Source organism: Primulina eburnea, chromosome 15 (assembly GCF_022965805.1).
Source record: "Primulina eburnea isolate SZY01 chromosome 15, ASM2296580v1, whole genome shotgun sequence".
In the NCBI taxonomy this organism is placed as follows: domain Eukaryota; kingdom Viridiplantae; phylum Streptophyta; class Magnoliopsida; order Lamiales; family Gesneriaceae; genus Primulina; species Primulina eburnea.
In genome coordinates this window covers 14,647,286-14,673,454 of record NC_133115.1, presented here as the reverse complement: position 1 = coordinate 14,673,454, position 26,169 = coordinate 14,647,286, and the positions used below count along the sequence as shown (strand labels likewise).

The 26,169-nt window shown below is 36.7% G+C and overlaps 1 protein-coding gene across 1 annotated transcript; it reads left to right on the top strand.

The window, feature by feature from the left end:
- Positions 1–17,079: 17,079 nt before the first annotated feature.
- Positions 17,080–22,920, top strand: LOC140814883 (condensin-2 complex subunit CAP-D3). Its single transcript, XM_073173981.1, has 9 exons — positions 17,080–18,640; positions 19,148–19,891; positions 20,106–20,603; positions 20,878–20,969; positions 21,048–21,135; positions 21,219–21,333; positions 21,423–21,549; positions 21,632–21,806; positions 21,964–22,920. Exons 1-9 carry the CDS (start codon positions 17,168–17,170, stop codon positions 22,669–22,671), a joined length of 4,020 nt encoding a protein of 1,339 aa, XP_073030082.1. The 5' UTR covers positions 17,080–17,167; the 3' UTR covers positions 22,672–22,920.
- Positions 22,921–26,169: the final 3,249 nt, after the last annotated feature.

Here is a 26,169-nt window from a genome sequence, read left to right as displayed (position 1 = left end):
GCAGCCGTGATTTTTAAAATAATCGAGATAGTTACTTCTATAACTCATTTCAAAAGAACATCCCAAACCATCCACTGAAAAGGAAACATGAGAATATGAGTGTTAATGAGAATCACTCAAAAAGATTTGAAAATTCTTGTCTTATATGTGGTACTCCAGGACATTGACCCTAGGGGTGGGCATAAAACCTGAAAAATTGAAAAAACCGACCGAACCGAATAATTCGGTTTAAATGGTTCTGTTTTATCGGTTTTTCGGTCGGTTATGGTTTTAAAATTTATGAAATTCGATTTTTCGGTTCGGTTTTCGGTTTTAATCCCCGAAAAAACCGAAAAACCGAACCGGCCATATTATTTTTATGTATAATGAGTCATATTATTGTTTAGTATAAGATTTTTTATATATAATGGGCCTATTAAGATTTAAGAACTTAGTATCACTAACTCTCAATTTTCAATCCGATCGTTTTTTCTTCTTTCTCACCACTCACCAGTCGATGTTTTCTTTTATTTTTTTTATATATTTCTTTAATATTTTATATAAAAAATTAAGTCCCACAAATTAAATATTTGAAAATACTATGATTTAGATTTTAAAGGCATAAAGTGGCGTATAATTTTATTTCGTAACAAATTTTAGCTAACCGTATATAACCGGCCGTATAAACCGAACCGAACTACAAAAAAACCGAACCGAACTGTAATAAAATGGTTCGGTTTTGGACTAGAGATATTCAAAACCGAAAACCGAAAAACCGAACCATTGTAGATTAAAACCGGACCGAACCGACCGTTGCCCACCCCTAATTGACCCCGTATTTGTCGAGCCCCTGAGCACTTTTGTAAACTTTATAAAAAATCAATAAAGGGAAAGAAAAGGAGACCAACTTCACTGAACACGGTGAACCTTTGAGTTTAACTCATTTTGATGCTGGAGATTTTCTGATTGATTTATCGGACAATGATCAATTTGCTGCTGGAATATATATGTAAAATATTTTATTTTTCCATATACTCGTATAATAATGTTTTATCGTGTGTTATATTTTTAAATATGTATTGTATTGTATTTTATTTTTATAAATGTATTGTCAGTAATTTTATTTCATTGTATATTTTTTTTTTGAAGTTCAAATATGGGAAATGCTACGAACAAAGCTGGAGTTTGCATACCTAATAGTGATACAACGCACACTATCCTTCGAGATAAAAGATATTAATTGTAACTAAAACCAATAAAAACAATGGTGAATACAATATCAGGTCATGCAGACTTGATTAAAGGTTGTGGTAAAGCACGATTTTGTTACCTAATGGTACAAAATTTTTGATCAATGATGCTATGTATTCACCACAATCGAAAAGAAATTTGTTGAGTTTTAATGATATATATTCCCATGGATATGATCCTCAAACAACGAATGAATGGAATGAAAAATATACGTGTCTTACTATATATGAATCAGGAAAGAAATATGTGATTGAAAATATGAGGCACGGGGCTGAAGAGGGCGGAGGGTGATCGCCGGTGCCATGAGGTTGCACGGACAATGAGCGGCTCTTGGCAGGCTTCTAGGTGGAGAGAAATGAATGAACTGATCCCACACCGGAATGAGAGGGATTCCGAGACTGTTCAATGTAATGGACTGTACAGTTGAAGAGGACTTAAAAGATTTGATATGTACTACTCATATCAAGAAGGCACATCTTCTTTTCGGTAGCTCATCACATAAGAACTCCAAAGTTAAGAGTGCTTGACTTGGGGCAATTTTGAGATGGGTGACATCCTGGAAAGTTTCTCAGGGTGCGTGTGAGTGAGGACATAAGCAAGCTGGAAAGACCCGTCTTGATACATTGAGGACAATCGTCGAATCTGGGGCGTTACAAGTGGTATCAGAGCCGACCTCTCTTAGTACGGTGTGGTTCGGGGACGAACCAAGCGGAAGCTGGTGGGCATGTGAGGCACGGGGCCGAAGAGGGCGGGGGGTGATTGCCGATGCCATGAGGTTGCACGGACAATGAGCGGCTCCTGGCAGGCATCTAGGTGGAGGGAACATGGTTGAACTGATCCCACACCGGAATGAGAGGGATTCCGAGACTGTTCAATGTAATGGATTCTATAGTTGAAGAGGGCTTAAAAGATTTGATATGTACTACTCATATCAAGAAGGTGCATCTTCTTTTCGGTAGCCCATCACATAAGAACTCCAAAGTTAAGCGTTCTTGACTCGGGGCAATTTTGGGATGGGTGACCTCCTGGAAAGTTTCCCAAGGTGCGTGTGAGTGAGGACATAAGCACGCTGAAAAGACCCGTCTTGATACAGTGAGGACATTCGTCGAATCTGGGACGTTACAGAAAAACTACCAATGCTCCATACTGGATTGCATTATACACATAAGTCACATTGAATCAAACATGGTAGTTGATAATTCTTTAATATTAACCAATTGGCATGATCGATTAGGACATCCTAGTTCAACAATTATGCGAAGAATTATAGAAAATGCACATGGTCATCCGTTGAAAGACCAGAAGATCTTTCATAATAATAAGTTTCAATATAAAGCATGTTCTCTTGGAAAATTTATTATAAGACCATCACCAGCCAAAATCCAAACTGAATCATCAATGTTTCTTGAACGTATTCAGGGTGATATTTGTGGACCAATTCATCCACCATGTGGACCATTTAGATACTTTATGGTATTGATTGATGCCTCCAACAGATAATCACATGTATGTTTATTGTCAACTCGAAATGTTGCATTTGCAAGATTGCTTGCTTAAATAATAAAATTGAGGAATCAATTTCCCGAGTATACAATCAAGAAAATTAGACTTGATAATTCTGGTGAATTCACTTCCCAGACTTTCAATGATTATTGTATGTCTCTGGGAATCACTGTTGAGCATCATATTGCTCATGTGCATACACATAATGGATTGGCTGAATCATTGATTAAACGTCTACAACTGATTGCTAGACCAATGATTATGAAAACAAAGCTACCTATTTCTATATGGGGACATGCAATTTTACATGTCGCTGCATTAATTCGCATCAGACCAAGTGCATATCATAAATACTCCCCATTGCAGCTTGCATTTGGTAAAGAACCAGACATTTCTCATCTGATAATTTTTGGATGTATGGTGTATGTGCCTATTGCACCACCTCAACAAAAGAAAATGGAACCTCAAAGAAAGATTGGAATTTATATCAGTTAAGATAGTCTATCAATCATTCAATATCTTGAACATCAGACATGCGACGTGTTCACAGCACTTTTTTCTGATTGTCATTTTAATGAGGACATCTTCCCAATGTTAGGGGGAGAAAAGAAACATACCGAAAATGAAATTACATGGTATGTATCATCATTATTACATCTGGATCCAAGAACAAAACAATGTGAAAAATATGTACAATAAATTTTGCACTTGCAAAGAATAGCAAATCAAATATCATATGCATTTACAGATGCAAAAAGGGTAATAAATCATATAGACATGCTGTAAATGCTCCTGTTTGAATTGAAATTTGAAAGAAACAAATTGAAAAAACTCATGATGTGATAAAATGCCTGAAGCGTGGAAGACCAGTCGGTTCCAATGATAAAAATCCTCGAAAAAGAAAATTTATAGAGAAACACGATGATCACAAAATAGAGAAATATGTTCCTGAAAAAACAAATGATGATCACAAAATAGAGAATGATGTTCCTGAAGAAACACACGATGATAAAAATGTTCTGTCAGAACCACAAACTGACGAGAATCGTAAAATCTCTATCAATTATATTAATACTGAAAAAATATGGAACCGAAAAGATATAGAAGATATTGATGATATATTTTCTTATAATGTGGACATCGACATCATAAATGATAATGAAGATCATGAACCAAAATCTTTTGGTGAATGTAAAAATCGGCATGATTGGATAAAAGAGAAAGATGACATCCAAGTTGAATTGGATTCGCTAAATAAACGTAATGTTTTTGGACCTATAGTCCTTACACATGAAGGTGTAAAACCTGTTGGATACAAATGGGTTTTTATTCAAAAGCGAAATGAGAAAAATAAAATAGCAAGATATAAAGATCGACTTGTTGCACAAAGTTTTTGTCAAAGGTTTGAAATTGATTATGAAGAAATGTATTCTCCCGTGATGGATGCAATTACGTTTCGGTATTTTATTAGCTTGATGATATCTGAAAATTAGAAATGGGTCTTATGGATGTTATTACAGCTTACTTATATTGATCACTTGATAATGTGTGTGTGTGTTTATATATATATATATATATATATATATATATATATATATATATATATATATATATATATATATATATATATATATATATATATATATATATATATATATATATATATATATATATATATATATATATATATATATATATATATATGAAAATCCCTGAAGGATTTAAGATGCCTGAAGCACAAAGTTCAAAACCTAGAGAATGTTATTCTGTGAAATTACAAAGATCATTATATGGGTTAAAGCAATCCGGGCCGAAAGTGGTATAATCGGCTAAGTGATCACTTGATGAAAAATGGATATGTAAATAATTCAATATGCCCTTGTATTTTCATTAAGAAAACAACATCTGGATGCGTAATTATTGATGTATATGTTAATGATTTAAACATCATTGCAAAAAATAAGGAAATTCAAGAAGTTGTGTCATACTTGAAGGAAGAATTTGAAATGAAGGATCTTAGAAAAACCAAGTATTGTCTGGGTTTACAAATTGACAAAAAGAATGTGAAATATTTGTTCACCAGAAAAATTATACAGAAAAGATCCTTAAACATTTTAATATGGATAAATCAAATCCTTTAAGTACTCCAATGGTTGTTAGATCATTAAACATAGAAAATGATCTGTTCCATCCATGTGAAGATGATGAAGATATTCTTAGTCCAGAAGTACCATATCTAAGTGCTATCAGTGTCCTTATGTATCTTACAAATTTTACAAGGCCTGATATATATTTTGCTGTAAATTTATTAGCAAGATTTAGCACATATCCAACAAAGAGAAACTGGAACGAAATTAAACATATATTTCGTTATCTACGAGGAACGTTAGACTTAGGACTTTTGTATTCAAAATATGCTAATCCAAGTATAATTGGTTATGCCGATGCTGGATACTTATATGATCCACATAAGGCACGTTCCCAAACTAGATATGTGTTTACTCGTGGAGGCACTACAATTTCTTGGCATTCACATAAACAAATGCTCGTAACAACTTCATCAAATCATGCCGAGATTATTTCACTACATGAAGCAAGCCGTGAATGTGTGTGGTTAAAATCAATGACCCAACATATCCAAATCTCATGCGGATTATCATTTGACGAGAAGCATGTGATACTATATGAAGATAATACTGCATGTGTTACTCAAATGAAAGAAGGATACATAAAAAACGACAGAACTAAACATATTCCTCCTAAGTTCTTCGTATTCACCAAGAAGCTTGAGAAGAATAAGTATATTGATGTTCGTCACATTCAATCAAGTGAAAACTCATCATATCTCTTCATAAAGGCACTTCCTACGACAATATTCAGAAAGCACATATATTGTAGCGTCCTGAAAATTTGAAGATCTACATGAACCACATGCATACAAATTATTAAATTTCTTTGATATTTTATTAAATTCTTTTAAAGCATAAAATGTATGTTTATTTTATTAAATTGTGTTTAATTATTTTTATACATTTTATGTATTATTATTGCATGATAGGATTTAATTCATGAAATTTTAAAAGTTCACGCACTATGATTTTTAAGATGCATTTCACACTCGATCGAGGACAGGAGAATTTTCAAGAAAATTATTTTTATTACAAGATTAATTTTTATTAATTAATATAAGATGTTTTAAAGGTATTTTTCAAGAATTGGTATTTATTGTGTATTTTTATCCGCATGATTTTAATTTTAACGGTGCACAAATTTTATCGAATCGGGGGACTTTTTGAGGGTTCGGCTAATATTTTCAAAAACTTTCCAACACGAATTATTTTTCGGGAGTGTGTTTGAGCTTAATGGGACTACTTTTAATCTTATTGGGCTTAAAACCCTTGTAAAACTTTTAAAATGCAATTTGTGGCCCATTAACTAATTATTATCTATGTAATTAAGCTCCTAAGCTCCAATTTAACCCTAAACCTAATCCTTTACTCCCCAACCAGCCGACACCCATTCAGAATTCAATACCCCCTCGGTTTCATCACTCTCAGCTGAAGGCTCCATCGGTTTGCTCTTGTTCTTGCAAAAGAAATTCATCCGGCGTCTCCTCTTCTCGTTTTTGTTCATCGAATCATCCAGGCATGCTTTGTATCATTCTTTCTGCATCATACATGTATTATATACTGATGAATGTTTTTATGCATGATATGTTTCGATCCAGCCCTATACATAACAGATGGGTTCGGTTTTCACACGTTCATGCTATCTTTTCATTTGTGCTCACGTTTTCTGGTTTTGGTGCAAGGGGCCGCTGTAGTGTGATGGTATTGGGCTGTCCAGATCATGGTTTTTAAGGTTTGCGTGATGGTGTGCGCAGCTGATCGGGTACGGTTGTAGTCGGTGAGTGCCGATCGAGTGTGTGGCTTGTGTGGGTTCGATCCATGCTTTCCTGCTACACCAGCTGTGTGAGGGCCTTCTCCAGCCCTGGACCAGACTCTGGTGAGTCTGAGATGGGGTCTGGAAGGGCTCGAACCACGCTGGTGTCGTCGGAACAAACGATCAAGCCACGTTGGAAAGGGTAGTCTCGGTAGGGGGCTGTTGTCATTTCTTGGTTCTTATGAGTCAACCGCATGCATGGGGCGGGTGGCCTGGTTCAGGGGCGTTCCTTGGGGTCTGGTCTAGGTCCACAGTAGGCTGGTTCATGGCTGGTGCGACGGGCATAGCTTGTGGCGTGAGTTTTGGGGAGAAAGGTATACATGAGGTGGCTAAATAGGATAGGACCGAGAGGTTTGGGCATTTCTGGAAATATCAGCCGTGAGTTGGAAAGTTTAATGACATGGTTTTAGGACCTTTTAAGTGTTTTTAAGATATGGTAAAAAGTTGGGAATAATTTGATTGAGTTTCGGTTCAATTCGGGTTAAAACCGGGACCTCGGTCTAAGTTTTAAAACGAATCGGTTAAGTTATGAAATGGGCTCGGGTTACGTCTAAGAATGGTTTTAAATATGTTTTGGAACAATTTAAGGAGTTTGGTAAGCTTCGGGTCAATTTTAGAGGTCCGGGGGTAAAACGGTAATTTTTGGGTTTCTAGGGGCAAAATGGTCATTTTGCACCCGGGGTGAGATTTTGGTCATGGAAGCGCCCTGAGCACAAAATTATGATATTTAAAATGTTTATGCATCATGTTTACGATTTTTACGCAAGTATGATAAATACGGTGCATGCTTGGTTTAAAGGAAAAATTATGTATATGCATGTTTTTATTGAGTGATGAATATGATGACCCGTTTTGAAGGAAGTGATTTAGTTGTGACTAACACGATGACACGATGACATGTAAGGCCCGGGCTCAGTGGGCGGGTAATGCCGTCGCTGATGACTCTCGCCGCCGGGTACCGCAGTTACACGTAGATGGATCCATCGACTGACATGATGACATGATGACATGATAACACGAAAGTCACAGCTAATGAACGGAATTCAAAATAAGATTTTAACACGTATATGCTGATACGATGATACATGCTATTACCATGTTTTGACAGGTCAAAGTTACGCATACGATATGATAACATGATGAGACATGTTTTGACACGTCACCATTTTACACAACATGCTTATGTTCACGTTTTTAAGCTCATGAAATGTATGTTAATTATGTTATTTTTCACTGCTGTGTGCTATGTATATGTACTCGTTATCTCTGGTACAGGTGTGTTGAGTCTTTAGACTCACTAGGCGTGTGTGATGCAGGTGAGTATTTTGATCAAGAGACTGGAGGTGATGATGACTGAACGGGCGGAGCTGGTGGCGCACATTAACCCGAGGACCTTGTATTCTTCCGCGATAATATGATTTTATTGGAACACGTTTAAACAGTTTTTAGTTGATTGATGAATTTATTACGTTGAGGGTTTTTGACAAATTTTTATATGCTGGACGTTTTATATTTTTAAATGGTAAATTGTTTAGGTTGGTTACTCTTTTAATAAATTTTAACTGTTGTTATTTTATTCAGCAGTGAGATGATTTTTTTTCTAAAAATGTATGTTTTCGAATTTTATAGTTTTATATGGGCATGGTTTCGGCCATAGCATAAAAAAAAAATGTTCGGTAGAATTTTAAAATGAGCAAGACGTTTCAGTTGGTATCAGAGCAAGGGTCCTGTATAGGGTTGTGCCACCGCCAGTTTCTGTCGCTCAGTCTTCAAGCCTCAGGTCTGTAAGTTTAAATGTTTTAAATGTTTTTAATGATATCACCTGTCTGTTTACATGATATACGTTTTACGAGACATGTTTACCTGTCGTTATGTTTTGAGATTAGATGCTTTAAAATGTTTATGCATGTTACGATATGAAATAAGAAATTATATGATTTTCTTGCATGCTGGTTTTGTGGTGAAATTGGACATGAATAAGAATTTTGCTATTGGGCATTGGGAAATGTTGAAAATGATTTATCTATATTAATTTTTGGGTCAACAGTACTGATGTCCTTCTTATGGGTCATAAGTTAATCTTGAAAATTATGAATATTTTTTTGGGACTTGTAGAATATCTAATAAATTACTGATGGTTCGTGGTTGTAGTTGAATTAATTTTTGAGGATTCCGTGTAAGGATTAATGATTCGAAAACTACGACGATATTTGGAAATATAAAAACGTAGAATTTATTTAGGATGAGTGCTCTACCTAGTGGGGCCTAAGGATTGAATTGCATGAATTGAGAATTTTGAGGACCTACTTGTAATAATCATTAATTGAGGACCTAAGTGCAAAAATAAAATTCTAAGAGACTATTTTCAAAATCACCAAACTTTGGGATTAAATTTTTAGTTTTGAGAATTTTAAGGTTTAAGGAGACTAAGTCGAAAATTTTGTGTGGACGAAAATGAAAATTTCGAAGAATTGTAGGGCCAAAAATATAATTGTTGAGAACTTTAAGGGCGACATCACATATTCTGGAAATTTTGAGGATTAAATCCTAATTTTGAGGAACACTTGGGTTAAACCAGTAATATTTCGAGGTTATGAGAAATGATTTTGGGTCTAATAAGCTTAAAATTATTGAACTTTATGTTACGAGAAACATATAAAATGGAATTAAGAACGCCAAAAACTTATGAGTAATTGCGGAATTCTTGAAATTAAGGACAAATTGGTTAATGTTTGAGGAAATTAAGAAGTAACATTGCAATTTTAAGAAATTTGGGGGACTAGTTTAGCAGTAAGTGAGAATTTATAGGAATTTTCGGTGATTTAGGCTTGGAGGATATTTAGAACCTTTAGATATCTGGGTTATAATGTTATAAATAATGGTAAACAAGGACATTGTAGAATGAATCAATATTGGACTTGGAAATTTAAGCGCGAGTGAATTAATGTGGCAAATTAAAAATTAAAGTGATGATAATTTAAGGTAAAGTTGATCGGTTAGCTAAGTTATAAGAATAGACATGGAGTTAGCAAAGTTTTGGGAATTTAAGTTTGATGTAGCATAAGTTTAATCATAACCTTAAGAGTCAAAAATTATACATGTGTCAGGGTTAAAATTATTTTTGGTATGACTGATGGCTATGGTATTTGTTAGACGAATGTAAGAGATAAGGTAGACACCGTGTCTTCAGGAATTTTGAAAGTCGTTAAGAAACTTGTGACTAAGCGGATATGTATGTTGGGATTATACTAACTAATACTACTTCTGTTGCGTAAGCTGAAATTTTTTTAAGTTTATGAGATAGGCGTTCATACAAAAATTTTAGGTGGAATAAAAACAAAAAGGAATTATTTATGTTAAGCATAGGTTACCAAGGAATGAATATTAAGGTTTTTATCGAGTAAGAAATCTAAAATCGTGATATGGGGATTCTAGAGCTCTATGGGCTAAAAGCGAAGTTGATTTATTAGAGTTAGCCTAATGCTACAATGAGATGATTTATTAAGTTTTATACGCTAGAATTAATTAAGCATTAAGAATACGTAAGAATGCGATATTCGTTCCAATGAGGAATGTTCAAGGATCTTAGGCTAATTTTTATGGAATTGAGATAAGGTTTAACTTTTAAGTGTATTACCGAGTATAGAAGTTGATCAGTAATTTTGGTGTTAAGGGTCCTTAAGTTGAACTGCATAAAGGCTAATATAATAGGTCGATGAACATTATGGGTATAGTATAAGAAAATTAAAGTGCGATAAGTTTTGACATCCATTTCTAGTATGAGGAATTGTGAGAAAGTCAAAATTTGAGGTCTTAGTAAAATAGAACTAAGTCACCGTAGGTCGTTATAAGTTGAGTTTCGCAAACGAGGATTTAGAAGGTTGAGTTAATCGAGACCGAGGAAACATAAGGACACCTTAAAAATGTATTATTTTATCAGAGTAGCGCCGCGGAAGTGTGGATTATTAAGAATATGCGAATTTCGGGGACGAAATTCAATTTAAGGGGGGAAGATTGTAGCGTCCTGAAAATTTGAAGATCTACATGAACCACATGCATACAAATTATTAAATTTCTTTGATATTTTATTAAATTCTTTTAAAGCATAAAATGTATGTTTATTTTATTAAATTGTGTTTAATTATTTTTATACATTTTATGTATTATTATTGCATGATAGGATTTAATTCATGAAATTTTAAAAGTTCACGCACTATGATTTTTAAGATGCATTTCACACTCGATCGAGGACAGGAGAATTTTCAAGAAAATTATTTTTATTACAAGATTAATTTTTATTAATTAATATAAGATGTTTTAAAGGTATTTTTCAAGAATTGGTATTTATTGTGTATTTTTATCCGCATGATTTTAATTTTAACGGTGCACAAATTTTATCGAATCGGGGGACTTTTTGAGGGTTCGGCTAATATTTTCAAAAACTTTCCAACACGAATTATTTTTCGGGAGTGTGTTTGAGCTTAATGGGACTACTTTTAATCTTATTGGGCTTAAAACCCTTGTAAAACTTTTAAAATGCAATTTGTGGCCCATTAACTAATTATTATCTATGTAATTAAGCTCCTAAGCTCCAATTTAACCCTAAACCTAATCCTTTACTCCCCAACCAGCCGACACCCATTCAGAATTCAATACCCCCTCGGTTTCATCACTCTCAGCTGAAGGCTCCATCGGTTTGCTCTTGTTCTTGCAAAAGAAATTCATCCGGCGTCTCCTCTTCTCGTTTTTGTTCATCGAATCATCCAGGCATGCTTTGTATCATTCTTTCTGCATCATACATGTATTATATACTGATGAATGTTTTTATGCATGATATGTTTCGATCCAGCCCTATACATAACAGATGGGTTCGGTTTTCACACGTTCATGCTATCTTTTCATTTGTGCTCACGTTTTCTGGTTTTGGTGCAAGGGGCCGCTGTAGTGTGATGGTATTGGGCTGTCCAGATCATGGTTTTTAAGGTTTGCGTGATGGTGTGCGCAGCTGATCGGGTACGGTTGTAGTCGGTGAGTGCCGATCGAGTGTGTGGCTTGTGTGGGTTCGATCCATGCTTTCCTGCTACACCAGCTGTGTGAGGGCCTTCTCCAGCCCTGGACCAGACTCTGGTGAGTCTGAGATGGGGTCTGGAAGGGCTCGAACCACGCTGGTGTCGTCGGAACAAACGATCAAGCCACGTTGGAAAGGGTAGTCTCGGTAGGGGGCTGTTGTCATTTCTTGGTTCTTATGAGTCAACCGCATGCATGGGGCGGGTGGCCTGGTTCAGGGGCGTTCCTTGGGGTCTGGTCTAGGTCCACAGTAGGCTGGTTCATGGCTGGTGCGACGGGCATAGCTTGTGGCGTGAGTTTTGGGGAGAAAGGTATACATGAGGTGGCTAAATAGGATAGGACCGAGAGGTTTGGGCATTTCTGGAAATATCAGCCGTGAGTTGGAAAGTTTAATGACATGGTTTTAGGACCTTTTAAGTGTTTTTAAGATATGGTAAAAAGTTGGGAATAATTTGATTGAGTTTCGGTTCAATTCGGGTTAAAACCGGGACCTCGGTCTAAGTTTTAAAACGAATCGGTTAAGTTATGAAATGGGCTCGGGTTACGTCTAAGAATGGTTTTAAATATGTTTTGGAACAATTTAAGGAGTTTGGTAAGCTTCGGGTCAATTTTAGAGGTCCGGGGGTAAAACGGTAATTTTTGGGTTTCTAGGGGCAAAATGGTCATTTTGCACCCGGGGTGAGATTTTGGTCATGGAAGCGCCCTGAGCACAAAATTATGATATTTAAAATGTTTATGCATCATGTTTACGATTTTTACGCAAGTATGATAAATACGGTGCATGCTTGGTTTAAAGGAAAAATTATGTATATGCATGTTTTTATTGAGTGATGAATATGATGACCCGTTTTGAAGGAGTGATTTAGTTGTGACTAACACGATGACACGATGACATGTAAGGCCCGGGCTCAGTGGGCGGGTAATGCCGTCGCTGATGACTCTCGCCGCCGGGTACCGCGGTTACACGTAGATGGATCCATCGACTGACATGATGACATGATAACACGAAAGTCACAGCTAATGAACGGAATTCAAAATAAGATTTTAACACGTATATGCTGATACGATGATACATGCTATTACCATGTTTTGACAGGTCAAAGTTACGCATACGATATGATAACATGATGACACATGTTTTGACACGTCACCATTTTACACAACATGCTTATGTTCACGTTTTTAAGCTCATGAAATGTATGTTAATTATGTTATTTTTCACTGCTGTGTGCTATGTATATGTACTCGTTATCTCTGGTACAGGTGTGTTGAGTCTTTAGACTCACTAGGCGTGTGTGATGCAGGTGAGTATTTTGATCAAGAGACTGGAGGTGATGATGACTGAACGGGCGGAGCTGGTGGCGCACGTTAACCCGAGGACCTTGTATTCTTCCGCGATAATATGATTTTATTGGAACACGTTTAAACAGTTTTTAGTTGATTGATGAATTTATTACGTTGAGGGTTTTTGACAAATTTTTATATGCTGGACGTTTTATATTTTTAAATGGTAAATTGTTTAGGTTGGTTACTCTTTTAATAAATTTTAAATGTTGTTATTTTATTCAGCAGTGAGATGATTTTTTTTCTAAAAATGTATGTTTTCGAATTTTATAGTTTTATATGGGCATGGTTTCGGCCATAGCATAAAAAAAAATGTTCGGTAGATTTTTAAAATGAGCAAGACGTTTCATATATAATATTGGGATGCGCAATCTACGAAATTTGTGAAGAATTATTCGTGTCAACATGAGGGGGAGTTTACGTGACTGCACTCTTTTTCCCTTACTGTGGTTTTTATCCCAATGAGTTTTTCCTAGTAAGGTTTTTAACAAGGCAGTATAAAACACGTAATGAATACAATCATTATGATCATCATCGCAAATGGGAGTGTTGAAAATTAATATTAAAAAAAACGTGTATTGAATATTTGAATGTTGAAAATAAGAGTTGTGAAAATTAGAAATTTGTGTGTGATGATGAAGGTAATGATGTAATTTATTTTTTGGATTATTACCAAAGATATTCTATAAATAGCCTCACCATTTGTGAAGAAATTCACAATTGAGTTGAGAGTAAAATATTATAAAGTGTGTAGTTTGATAATTTTGAGAGTTTGATTTTTACTTTTTTTACCATAAATTTTTACTTTTTCATAACAGTTAGTTTGTAATTGTTTAATTTTGGTGATAACAAATTATGGATGACTATTATAACGTTTAGCCGCCATTTTATGTAGAGCTGGAGTTTAAAAAACCTGGTCGTATTATCTTCTAGAATAGTATTCCTCAAAGTGGATCATATGAATGTTCAACCAAATGATATGTCTAGCTGGATTGCTTAATTATCAAACCCGACGTTCCCATATCCCAACCGGACTCTGCAAGATGTGGTGCATTTGGTCTTCGAGCTGAATTTCACAAAGTTCAAAGAAATCCCACCTACCGGCTCGTTTAATCTCAGAATATCTTTTTGACCAATCGTGCATAATAGACAAGGCTATCAAAATATCAGAATGTCTCCAATAAGGCAGAGAATTATTGCGGTCTTCTCTTTCATAGTATCAACTATTCAGAGCTGCTTCTTTCCATTTTTGGCAAGACGCCTACAATCATTTAATGCAGTAAAGACAGAGAAAATTTTTTGTGTCATAAAAACAAAAGTCGAATGTTGCAAGGATTTGAAAATTAGAATCAAGAGCCATTATAAATAAGATAGTCTTCACTCATCTGAAGTTTCGATTCTTTTACAAGTCTACAAGCTCACTATTTTCAGGATCTCGAACTCTCTTATTTGGCATATTCTCAATCTTCTCACAAGTCCTCGCATTCAAGTTTATTTCAGATCATCAAGGATCAACCATGGCTTCTCACAACTTCGCAAGTCATTCTTTGAAGGCTAATTGCCGAGGGTTGTTGAACTGTTGAATAAGACAATTCACATATTTTTACAGTTGTATTTTGATTGAGTTGTACTAGAAGTTTCAATTTAGACAAGAGATAAGTCCTAAATTGAATTGTGCTTATACAAATTGTTGTAAAACTAAAGTTTTGTAGGTAATTCTTTCCTAAATAGAAGAAGAAAAGACGTAGAAAAATTAAATATTCGAACTTCCATAAAATCTCTTGTGTTATTTTCTTTTCAGCATTTATTATTGTCTGATTTGCTTTGTTAAAAGTCTAGTCACCTGATTATATTCTTCACTAGATCGAGTCGAACCTTTCCGCACTTGGAAAAACATTTTAAAGTGGTCCAACCACATCTGTTTAATACAGTTAACAGTTGGTAAAATCAACTTAAACACAAATATTTTAAAAAGAGTTTCAAGAGTGTATTTACCCCTTCTAAAACTTTAAAATCAATCCTAACATAGGTATTTTGAGGAATCCAAAAATTACACCAAGACAATATTTTTTCTCAATTATGACAAGTATTATGGATATACAAGCAACTATCAAGTTGTGTGAATAGAAACTAACAATTTCAAGTAAATCAAATCTTTTAAGCTCTTCTCAATTGTACATTTTCATAGCTGCAGGGTATTGAAATTCCTTGACCCTCTCATTCAAGTGTGTAACCTGTTCTCCTTCGTCTAGAATCTTGCTAGAAGTCGCACTTTATCTGTTTTACATCGTGGCACCAGCAATCAATCCTCACCCTCGTCAACCTAGGCGTACCCACACATTTCTGCAAAATCCGTCTCCAAACCACACCATACTAGGAGATTTCATCTCTGATACCATCATGTAATGGCACAGACTCGACGATTGTTCACATTGTGGCAACATGAGGTTCTCCAAGAGGGAGCCCATAACACAAAAACTTCTAATTTAGGTGTGCTTGACTTAAAATGAATTTATGGGATGAGCTGACTCCTTGAACATTTTCTCAAAGCACATGTGACTGATGACAGTACAACACGATGAAAATATGAATACTGATACAATGAAGCCAACTATCGAATAGGAATATTTTACAATATCGAGATGAAAATGTATTACAAACAAATGTTTCAAACCCGGACCGGAACCGCCGGTTGGACCGGTTCAACGTGAACCGGCCTCCAACCGGTCCGGACATAAATAAAACCCCGGAAAACAGTTAAATAACCGAAAAAAACCGTTTTAAAACACGTTCAAACCGGAAACCGGAAACCGGCCGGTCTTCAGGACCGGCCGGGTCTGATGCAATTATTAAAAAATTGCCCAAGATCGGCGACGGTTATTTCAAAAACCGTCGCTATATAGCGACGGTTAAAGAATAACCGTCGCCATTTAGCGACGGTTTGTTTAAAACCGTCGCTAAATAGCGACGGTTTTTGATGTTTGCTACTTTTTTTATAATTAATCTTGATGTTTACTTGGGCACTTAAATTTGGTCATCCCTATTTGGTTACATGTTATGTGTAATTTGGATTTTTGAATTTGAAAAATGATTTTTATTTTGATATTTGTTGTAATTTTCATCTTAAAAATTAAATAAAAACTATAAAAACATAAATAATCAATATTTTACTATTTTATTTATTATATAAAATAAATAAAATATTAATTTTATTGATCCGGTTCGACCGTCCGGTCGAACCGGTTGAACCGGTTGAACCATTTTTTAAGGCTTGACCGGTTCGATTAACGGTCCGGTTATAAAAACACTGTTACAAACGATATATAATTAAAATAAAATAAAAAATTTGCTAGTAAAATAAAATATTCCAATTAGTTCTCAAAAAATTATGAAGTAACATGAGTAAAGTGAATCTTTAAATTTTTTTAAAAAAATTATTTGATCTTTTTTTGTACATATAAAATCAAGTTTATAAAAACTCTTGTAAGACGGTCTCATAAGTCATTTTTGTTAAACAGATAAAATGAGTCATATATGAAAAAATATTACTTTTATACTAAAAATATTAATTCTTATTGTAAATATGAACATGGTTGACCTGTCTCATGCACAAGAGATTATTCAATCGGTAAATTTGTGAAAAATACCTCTTGAATTAAGATTCAGTACATAACCACAAATTTTAAAGAAGACACAGTGTAATTTTTGTAGTTAAAATAATATATTTATTTAAATAATAAAAGAAAAAAAATGTCAATTTGGGTTTCTAGGGAGTTAAAACTACAATTGTAATATTGTCAGGTACTAATTCTTAAAAAACTATGACCGTATACTGAATTTTAATTTAAACATTGACACAAAAATTTCCCCCAAATTTAGCTTTATTCACTAAATTTATACACACATACATGCAACGGATTATTAGTTGAAATATATATAAATTTAAAATACTTGCCCATCTTTCTCTTCCAAAACGACGTCGTTTTGTGGGTCGAAGGCGGGAAGGAGACCAAAATCAAACATCGTTTGTCCGTGTGTTTCACAATACACCACAGAACCAGAGCTTCATCCAGATTCAACAATGGATGAAATTATCGGCAGGATTCTTTCGGATCTGGAAAACCCATCCCCTATTTCGCAGGCTTTTCTCAAAGATTTGGAAGCCCTTCTAGGATACGCTCTTGGCACCAATGACTCCATGGATCTTGAAAATCTTTATTCGGAGCTTTCTTCAAGAAATATTGGTCTTACATCACTCACCAATGCCATTTATTCGGCTATGGATTCTGGGGGTTCTCCAAGAATTTCGGTTTTAGCTTCAAAGGTTTACGTTTCTCTTCTTTTAGCCCCCAATTCTCCTGTTTTATCCCTGTTTACTCCCATTGCTTTTCTCAGCCTCCTTCGCACGATTCGCATGGCATTTAAAGACTCGTCTTTGGTTTCAAACGAAGGGTCTTTATCTAGGAATCCAGGTGCAAAAAAGAAGGGAAGGAGAAATGGTAGACTGGATAAGAGCAGAGTGGAAAACAGGGATATGGGTTTTGAGAATGAGGGCGAAGAGAAGGGATATAATGTAAAAGATTTGTTTTTCGTTCTTGATAAATTTGAAATGGTGCTGGGCTTGGTTCACTTGGATCGGTTTCCGGATTGTTTGAAAGCTTTGGTTCAGACTGTTTGCCAGATTCTGACTATGGCTGTTGAATTTTCTGGGCATCTGGAAAGTTTTGGGAGTTTAAACGGGGTTTGCACACGGATTTTAGGTGAAGTGTTGAAAGCCGTGCATGGGAATCAGGTTCATACTGCAGCAGAGGTATTGAAGGGGCTGAGTTCGCTGATTTTGTTGCATAAATCCCAGATTAGGAGCTTTGGTTTGGGATTTGTGGTCAATAGGATGGTGGAGTTGGGGGAATCCTCAACCGATATAAAGAAGGCTGTTGCGAACTTGCCGAAGTATTTGGCGCAGAAGGCTCCAGAAAAGGCCGAACCAAGGGCATTGGCAGTGGAATCCATAATAGAGATTGTTAAAGCTTTAGATTTTGAGGATCAAGTTGGGTTTGCTGATTATGTGGTTAAGATGAGCCAAGGGAAGGGCCAGTTTAGGCTTTTGTCAGTGGATATAATTCCTGTTTTGATGATGTCACTAAGTGGTTCGCTGGGATTCGATATGGTTAACGGAATGGAGAATTCTCGGGGTTGGAGGTTGTTAGAAGCATTGGTTCAGCGCTGCTCTGATATTGCAGCTGGTATTAGAGCTAGAGCTTTAAACAATTTAGCTCAGTTAGTGGTGCCTTTGTCAGGGAATGATAACAGCAAAGAAGTGTTGAAAGAAGTGTTGGGTCTTGGAAACAAGGGAACCAATGGAATGAATGATCTTTTGAAAAAACGCTGTATGGATGAGAAGGCTGCAGTTCGAAAGGCTTCTCTTTTACTGATATCCAAGTTGGCAGCACTTTTAGGAGGTGAACTTGACGGAGATCTGCTAAAGACAATAGGCATGGCTTGTTCTGATCCACTTGTTAGCATTAGGAAAGTTGCTATCTCAGCTATCTCTGAGGTCACTAACTTTGATTTCGAGCTCTTATCCTTTTTTGTTACGTTAAATAACCTGGGGTTCAAGATTATTTGATTTCACAAAAACAAATATTACTTTAAGTCTTATGATATCTTAAAAGTAAGTTTTTTAGTGAGAGTATATAAGCAGGTTTTTAGTGTATTAGCAGTTCTTCGGTGGTCGCACCAAAATTATTTAGCTAAATAGAGCCTTGAAACATTATTTTGTAGCTTGCTCTGATGGCTTGACTGACATGCCTTTTGACAGGCACACGTGTGGGTTTGAGTACGTCTCCCCATTGGCATGTTTTATTTCTTCATTTTTTATTCATTGACAAGTTTCTTTCTTTTTCTCCATGTTTTACTGAATTTATTTTATATGCTGTTAATTTTCTCTCTTTTCATAATGATGTGATACCTCCTGATTATCTTTATTGTTTTTGTTTTTAATTGTAAAATATTTTCATGGGTCCTTTGGTTTTTAATTTGTAGCCTTCCTTTCTACTTATAGGCCTTTAGAACATATTCAACCTGCCTTGTTATCAAGGAGTGGATGCATTCTGTTCCACGGTTAATAAACGACAATGAAACTAGCATTCAAGAAGAATGTGAGAACCTATTTTTGGAATTGGTTCTTGAACGAGTGGTAAGGGCTGGATCAACACGTTCATCAAATCATGAATCTGTTCCTCATGATACACTTGGCCAGAAAAATAACTTTGATATGGACTCAGAGTTTTTATTTCCTCAAGGAGTTCTAGGACTGTTGAAAGGGATCTGCGATGGAGAGGTGGCACCTTGGGTGAAGAAGATCTGCTCAAGCCTGGGTAAAAAGAAAAAACTCAGGCCAAGCATTTGTATCGCACTCAAAAAAATCATCAGTGAATCTGAAATCCAGTGGTTAAATAATTCCATGCCAATTGAGAAGTGGACAGCACCCCCTGGCTCTTGGTTTTTGTTTTCGGAAGTGTCTGCATATCTTCCAAAAGCAGTTGACTGGGAGTTCCTCCATCGTCATCTGCAGCATCTTGACAAGTATAAACCAGTTGGTGAACTGAACGGCTCTCTTGAACAAGGAGATCCAGATGAAGGAATGCTTGACATTGAATTTCATTCTGTTGCTTGGATTGGAGACCGTGTCTTTCTCTTACAGACAATTTCTAATGTTTCTGTTGAGTTACCTCCTGAACCTGCTGCTGACCTAGCTCATAGCTTTCTCAAACGACTTGAGGGGTTCAACATGCATTCAACTGAGGTATGCAACACAGTGATCTTATTAATAACCAAATGCATGCATATCTGGTTAATGTTTTTGTCCCAATTCTAAATAAGTTTTCCATTGATTTACGCCATTTCGGTTGTGCTCCTGTAAAGGTCCTTCCAAGTTCTTAACTTCCAAAGTTCTTTGTCTTCATTAATCTTTAACTTTTGCTTTATGAATTTAGAATAATTTCTTGTACTTGACCCAGGTTAATGCTCATGTAAAAGCTCTCAGAACCCTTTGCAAACGGAAGGCTTTGAATACCGACGAAGCTGATTTGCTTGTAACAAGATGGACTGACCAGCTCCTTTCTAAATCATCCAAAGTTTTAGATGCTTACATGTCTAAAATTTCTGATGCTACTAAAGAGAATGTTTTCCTCACACCACATACTGGTGTTAGTCAACCAGGATCAAAAACAGCTGCATATGAATCCAAATTATCAACACAAGCAACCATCGCCATGTACACTATTGGGTCCTTAGTTATTGTCAGCCCTTCAGCCAATTTCAAAAGTATAGTTCCTGTTATACACACCATAATTACTTCAGGGATATCTGATCCAAAATCAAGTAAATTACCCGGATCAGCAGCTCCTGTAAAGGATCGTGCCCCCTCCTTGTTTATTCAAGCTTGGTTAACCATGGGCAAAATTTGCCTTGCTGATTCTAAACTTGCGAAGCGCTATCTTCCTCTTTTTGTTCAGGTACAGTCTGCAGTCACGTGTCCTTATCTTAACTAGTTATATCATAACCGCTTACAGCACCAAATAAATACGTTGAACATGGATATCTTTGATGATCACTTTCTTTAATCGTATGAGTTTTATAGCTAAACTAGTAGCTATGAGCATAAGCTTTCCAATCTGAAATCAGAACCATTTGGTATCGGTTCAACCAATGCTATTCTCTTTTTTTTTTGTGTTGGCCACAGACTATACAGTTCCGTACCTTATCATATTAAATGCATAATCATTTTAGGAGCTTGAAAAGAGTGATTCTGCTGCCCTTCGCAATAATATTGTTGTAGTGATGTCAGATTTCTGCGTGCGATATACTGCTCTGGTTGACTGGTAAGACCTAAGTTTATTTGTTGTTGAAGTTTCAATTTTCATTTTATATTTTTGATATCTAATTTTGAAAGCCAACAGTTATATGTCGAAGATCACAAAGTGCCTGCGCGATCCATGTGAACTTGTAAGAAGGCAAACATTTACACTGTTATCAAGGCTATTACAGGTACATAATTATCATATTGTCATTCAAATTCTGCAACATCCATATCTGAGAGTTGGTTACAAGAGATTATTTCTTTCGTGCAGAGGGACTATGTAAAATGGAGAGGAGTGCTATTTCTTCGGTTTCTACTGTGTTTAGTTGATGATTCAGAGAAAATTAGGCAACAAGCTGATTTTCTCTTTGGGAATATCTTAAAAGGTCCGATCATCTTGAAAATCTCTCTTGCATTTTGGTATCTGACATTGTATTGACATATGTGTAGCATTTTCTTGGTATTCTATTTGCAGCCAAGGCACCACTTTTAGCTTATAATAGCTTCGTGGAAGCTATTTTTGTGTTAAATGACTGCAATGCACACACCGGATGCAAAAATGCCAACAGTTCACGAAATGAAAACCGTCTCTTTACACTCAGGTGGGAATATTTTTATTCATTGACGTAAACGTCTAGGAAAAATCCAAGATCTTATAATTAATTTCAATGATGTTTTTTTCAGAGGAAACGATGAGAAATCAAGATCTCAGAGAATGCACATCTACGTCACTCTGTTGAAACAAATGGCTCCAGAGCATCTTTTGGCCACATTTGCTAAAGTATGTGCGGAGATTCTGGCTTCTGCAACTGATAATCTGCTCTCTCTAGAGGATAGTACTGGGCTGTCAGTCCTACAGGTAACTTGACCTGTCTTTTTCTTGCGGAAACAATCTGGTTTCTGGAATGTAAGTTTTGAACTGTTGTGGGTTGAGTGCTTTGAGTAATTTTGTCTAGTTATCCCTGCTGAGCTAGTCGATTTCTTTGGTAATTGGCTCTAAAATGCTGATGAAGCAGGATGCCTTCTTAATTCTCTCCAGCAAAGAGATTCGGGTACAACCAAGCCGTGGATCGTCATCTGAGGCAGCTGATATCGAAGAAGAAGCTGTAGAAAGTGGTGTAGCATCCACATCTGCTGCCAAAGGACGAGCCATAACTCAAGCAGTCAGAAAAGGTCTTATCCAGAATACAATCCCCATCTTTATCGAGTTAAAACGGCTGCTAGAGAGTAAAAACAGCCCTCTCACAGGTTCCCTGATGGAATGCCTAAGGATCCTTCTCAAAGATTACAAGAATGAAATTGATGATATCTTAGTCGCTGATCGGCAGCTTCAAAAAGAACTCATCTATGACATGCAAAAATACGAATCCATGAAGAGTAAGTCCGCAGCTGTGGAGGAAGTAGCGTCCATTCAGAAATCAGATACACATCGTTCAACAGGTGTTTCAAAGGAGCCAAATTTAAGTGCTCTAAAGAGCAAGTTACCTGAACAGCTTCACACCAATTCCAAAGTGGCATCAGCTGCGGCAGATGCAATTGCAGCAGCTACCGTTCGGTCTGTGCTAAGGGAAGTAAATCAGGGTGCATCGACACCTCTGAGTATGATGAATGTGCCTAAACTTAAGCCTCACTCTGGGGAAGCTGCTGCAGTTAAAGATGGACGTTTTGAGGTCATAGAATCTTTGAGGAGGAGACAATCCTTCTACTCCGATGATGAGAACTGATGCCTTTGTATGTTGTAGTCAATCGAGTATAAGATAGCTTTTTGGCCTGTGTACAATGCGATGTGGAAGTGTAATTAAAGATGTTGTAACCTGCAATTGATTGTCATATTCAATTGTGTAATGTGTAGTATAGTCTTAATCTATTTACTCTTTTCCCCAGAATTTTCCACATCCATGTGTCACGTTGCCTTAACTCTGTGCTAAGTTTCATTGGACTTACATTTTTTTAGTGCATTTGGACAGAGAGAGACATGCCAACTCCTACCGATGTGTTAATTTTTCTGGGACAAATGATATTTTAGGAAGCTGCTTCAAGTGGTTCCTCTTGAGATTGTTGATTGTATATCAGAAGTCCTAACCCGAGGATAGATTCATTTGAAAGCATAGCTCCCACGGTGTATTTTCCACTAGCTCCACTGGAAGTTTTTGGCTCGTTACCTTCGGTTGGTGAGATTCTTAAAAGCTCGTGGAATTCATTAGCTTTCGAATGCCGGAGGGAAGAGAAGGTCTATCATCGTTTCTTCTCTAGAATATAAACTAATTGGCATCAGAAGGGAAATATAAAGATGATTCCAACATGATTTCTTTCAAATGGTGAAAATGGATCAAAACACTTAGCTAGGCTCGTCATTGAGATTTTGTCATTGAAGGATTTATTTGATGCTGTAGCGTGGGGGGTAACACCTCCACTGTAAATCCAACGGCTCATGCTGTTATGTTGGAATTGTTTGTTCATATGTAATTTGGATAAACTATACATGTGCTCTAAATTCGTATATTCTTTTGGGCCAATTTCTCTCATGTATTACTCCTTTTATTTTAATATCATTCAAATCCCCTGCCGCAACGTCGAGTGGGTTCAATGAAAGAAAAGAAAACTTCTAAGCAAATCCCTCGTATAAAATTAATCATTTGGAAAGAAATGAAGATTTTATCCTTTTAGAGATTTTATATAATTTGTAAATAGTAAGTTCAATGATAACTATAAGGTCCAAAATACGATAACTTAATCCAACTGTATGCGAATTTAGGATTAATGAAAAAAATGACCAATTAATCGTTTTAAATGCATTGATTAAATGTGGTAGGCTTGTTTACATGTTAAAAATATGATTTTCTATTACAACGTATAAAACTGTATTTTAAAAGTTTTTCGAGACGCGATCAATGAACGAAAACTGAGGACCATAAATGGAAAATATATTTATTAAATGATTATTTTTAATAAATATATGGTATATTCTATATGGTATTTTCGAAAATGGTGCTTTTTGAGGTATTTCTACGCGTCGAGTCGTATTTTAAACCGGTATTTTTGACGAAAACAAGGAGTTTTTGGAGGCTCGGTTAATATTTTCGAAAACTTTCTTAAAAAAAATATTTTACCTACATTACAATGGGCCTAACGACACTATTATACTAAGGTTACTGAGTCTAGCTTATTACACAATTATTTATATCAAAATATAGAGTTTCCTAATCCCTAAACACTCAAACCACACACCACCAAGCTTCAAAAGACTCCTACTTTTCTCTCCACCATCACACGTCCACACACCTCACTTTTTCAAGGGCAATTCACGTGAGGTTGAAGGAAAAACGCAGCAAGCTTCCTCCCGGTCTCTCTGTTAACGTCCCTCGCATCAATGATTGTTTTTCGTGATTGAAATACGCAAAGACACACTTTAATATTTCTTCACTCACCGTTTATACCATATTATGTGTTTTATATATGTTTGCATGAAAAATATGATACTCTTCCAATTATTTTCGATTTTATGGTATATACGTATTAAAACTTTGATTTTAGTGCCCTTTAAATTCATGCTTTTGTTGTACAAAGGGGCTGCCATGATAGGCTATGATAAGATACATTTTTCAGCATGTTTAAGAGTCCATAGAAGCACGGTTCAAGGCTAGAACGGATCAGGATAAGTGGTGCACGATTTTTGGGTTGTAGAGGAACTAGGGTTTCGGTTTGGGTTTCCTTGAACGGTACGACTGCTGTTGGGGCACGTACAAGGCTCTTAAGAGAGTCTAGTCATGGTCCTACGTAGGCTAAGGAAAGGCTGGTGCGAAGACTAGGGCTGAAATGTGAGAGGGATGTCGTGCAAGGCTTCAATCTCACGGGTTGAGGGCTGTGGTCGTGCGTGGCCTGTAGGGCTGGTCCAGTAGTGTAACGTCCCAGATTCGAAGAACTGTATGAAGAAGGGTCTTTCCAGCGTACTTATGTCCTCACTCACACGCACTTTAGGAAACATTCCAGGGGGTCACCCATCCTAAAATTGCCCCAAGTCAAGCACACTTAACTTTTGAGTTCTTATGTGATGAGCTACCGAAAATAAGATGCACTTTCTTTATATGAATAGTACATATCAAATTTTTGAAAGCCCTCTTCAACTGTACAGTCCATTACATTGAACAGTCTATGAATCCCTCTCATTCTGGTGTGGATCGGTTCATTCATGTTCCCTCAACTTAGAAACCTGTCAGGAGCCGCTCATTGTCCGTGCAACATCATGGCACCGGTGATCACCCACCGCCCTCTTCGACCCCGGGCTTCACATGCCCACCAGCTTCCACTAGGTTCGTCCCCGAACCACACCGTACTAAGAGAGGTCGGCTCTGATACCAACTGTAACGCCCCAGGTTTCGGCGAATGTCCTCACTGTATCAAGACCGGTCTTTCAAACGTGCTTATGTCCTCACTCACACCCACCCTAGGAAACTTTCCAAGGGGTCACCCATCCCAAAATTGCCCCAAGTCAAGCACGCTTAACTTTGGAGTTCTTATGTGATGAGCTACCGAAAAGAAGATGCACCTTCTTGATATGAGTAGTACGTATCAAATCTTTTAAGCCCTCTTCAACTGTACAGTTCATTACATTGAACAGGCTCGAAATCCCTCTCATTCCGGTGTGGGATCGGTTCATTCATGTTCCCTCCACCTAGAAGCCTGGCAGGAGCCGCTCATTGTCCGTGCAACCTCATGGCACCGGCGATCACCCCCCGCCTTCTTTGGCCCCGGGCCTCACATGCTCAACTGGTACCAACATTTTAAAAATCTAGGTAATTATGCCTAGAGGTTCTGGGTTCAAGTGTTGGGGGAGGCGAAAGAAACAATTTTCCAGGAGTGGGATATTATATGAGTGGCGGTGCATGGGCATGGGCCTGGACCATCCTAACGACCCATGACCAGTAGTGGTTCGTGGGTATGGGCCGAGGCCTTTGTTGGTTCAGCCTAATGGCCCATGATCGTTACAAGTAGGGTCTAAGAGATTTGGTTAGGGTCCCTACAGGATCAGCTAGGGCCTGGTTGGTTCGGTCAAGGGCTAGGGTCGAATGGGGTGCAAGGTTATTAAGCTAGGGTTTCATGTGTATCGGGCCGAAAATTTTAGTAGACCTATAGGCTTGTTCAAGGGTATTAATTGGCTTGATTTGGGTTTCATAGGGTATGGTTAGGTGTTAATAATCTATGGTTCAAGTTTGGTAAATTTT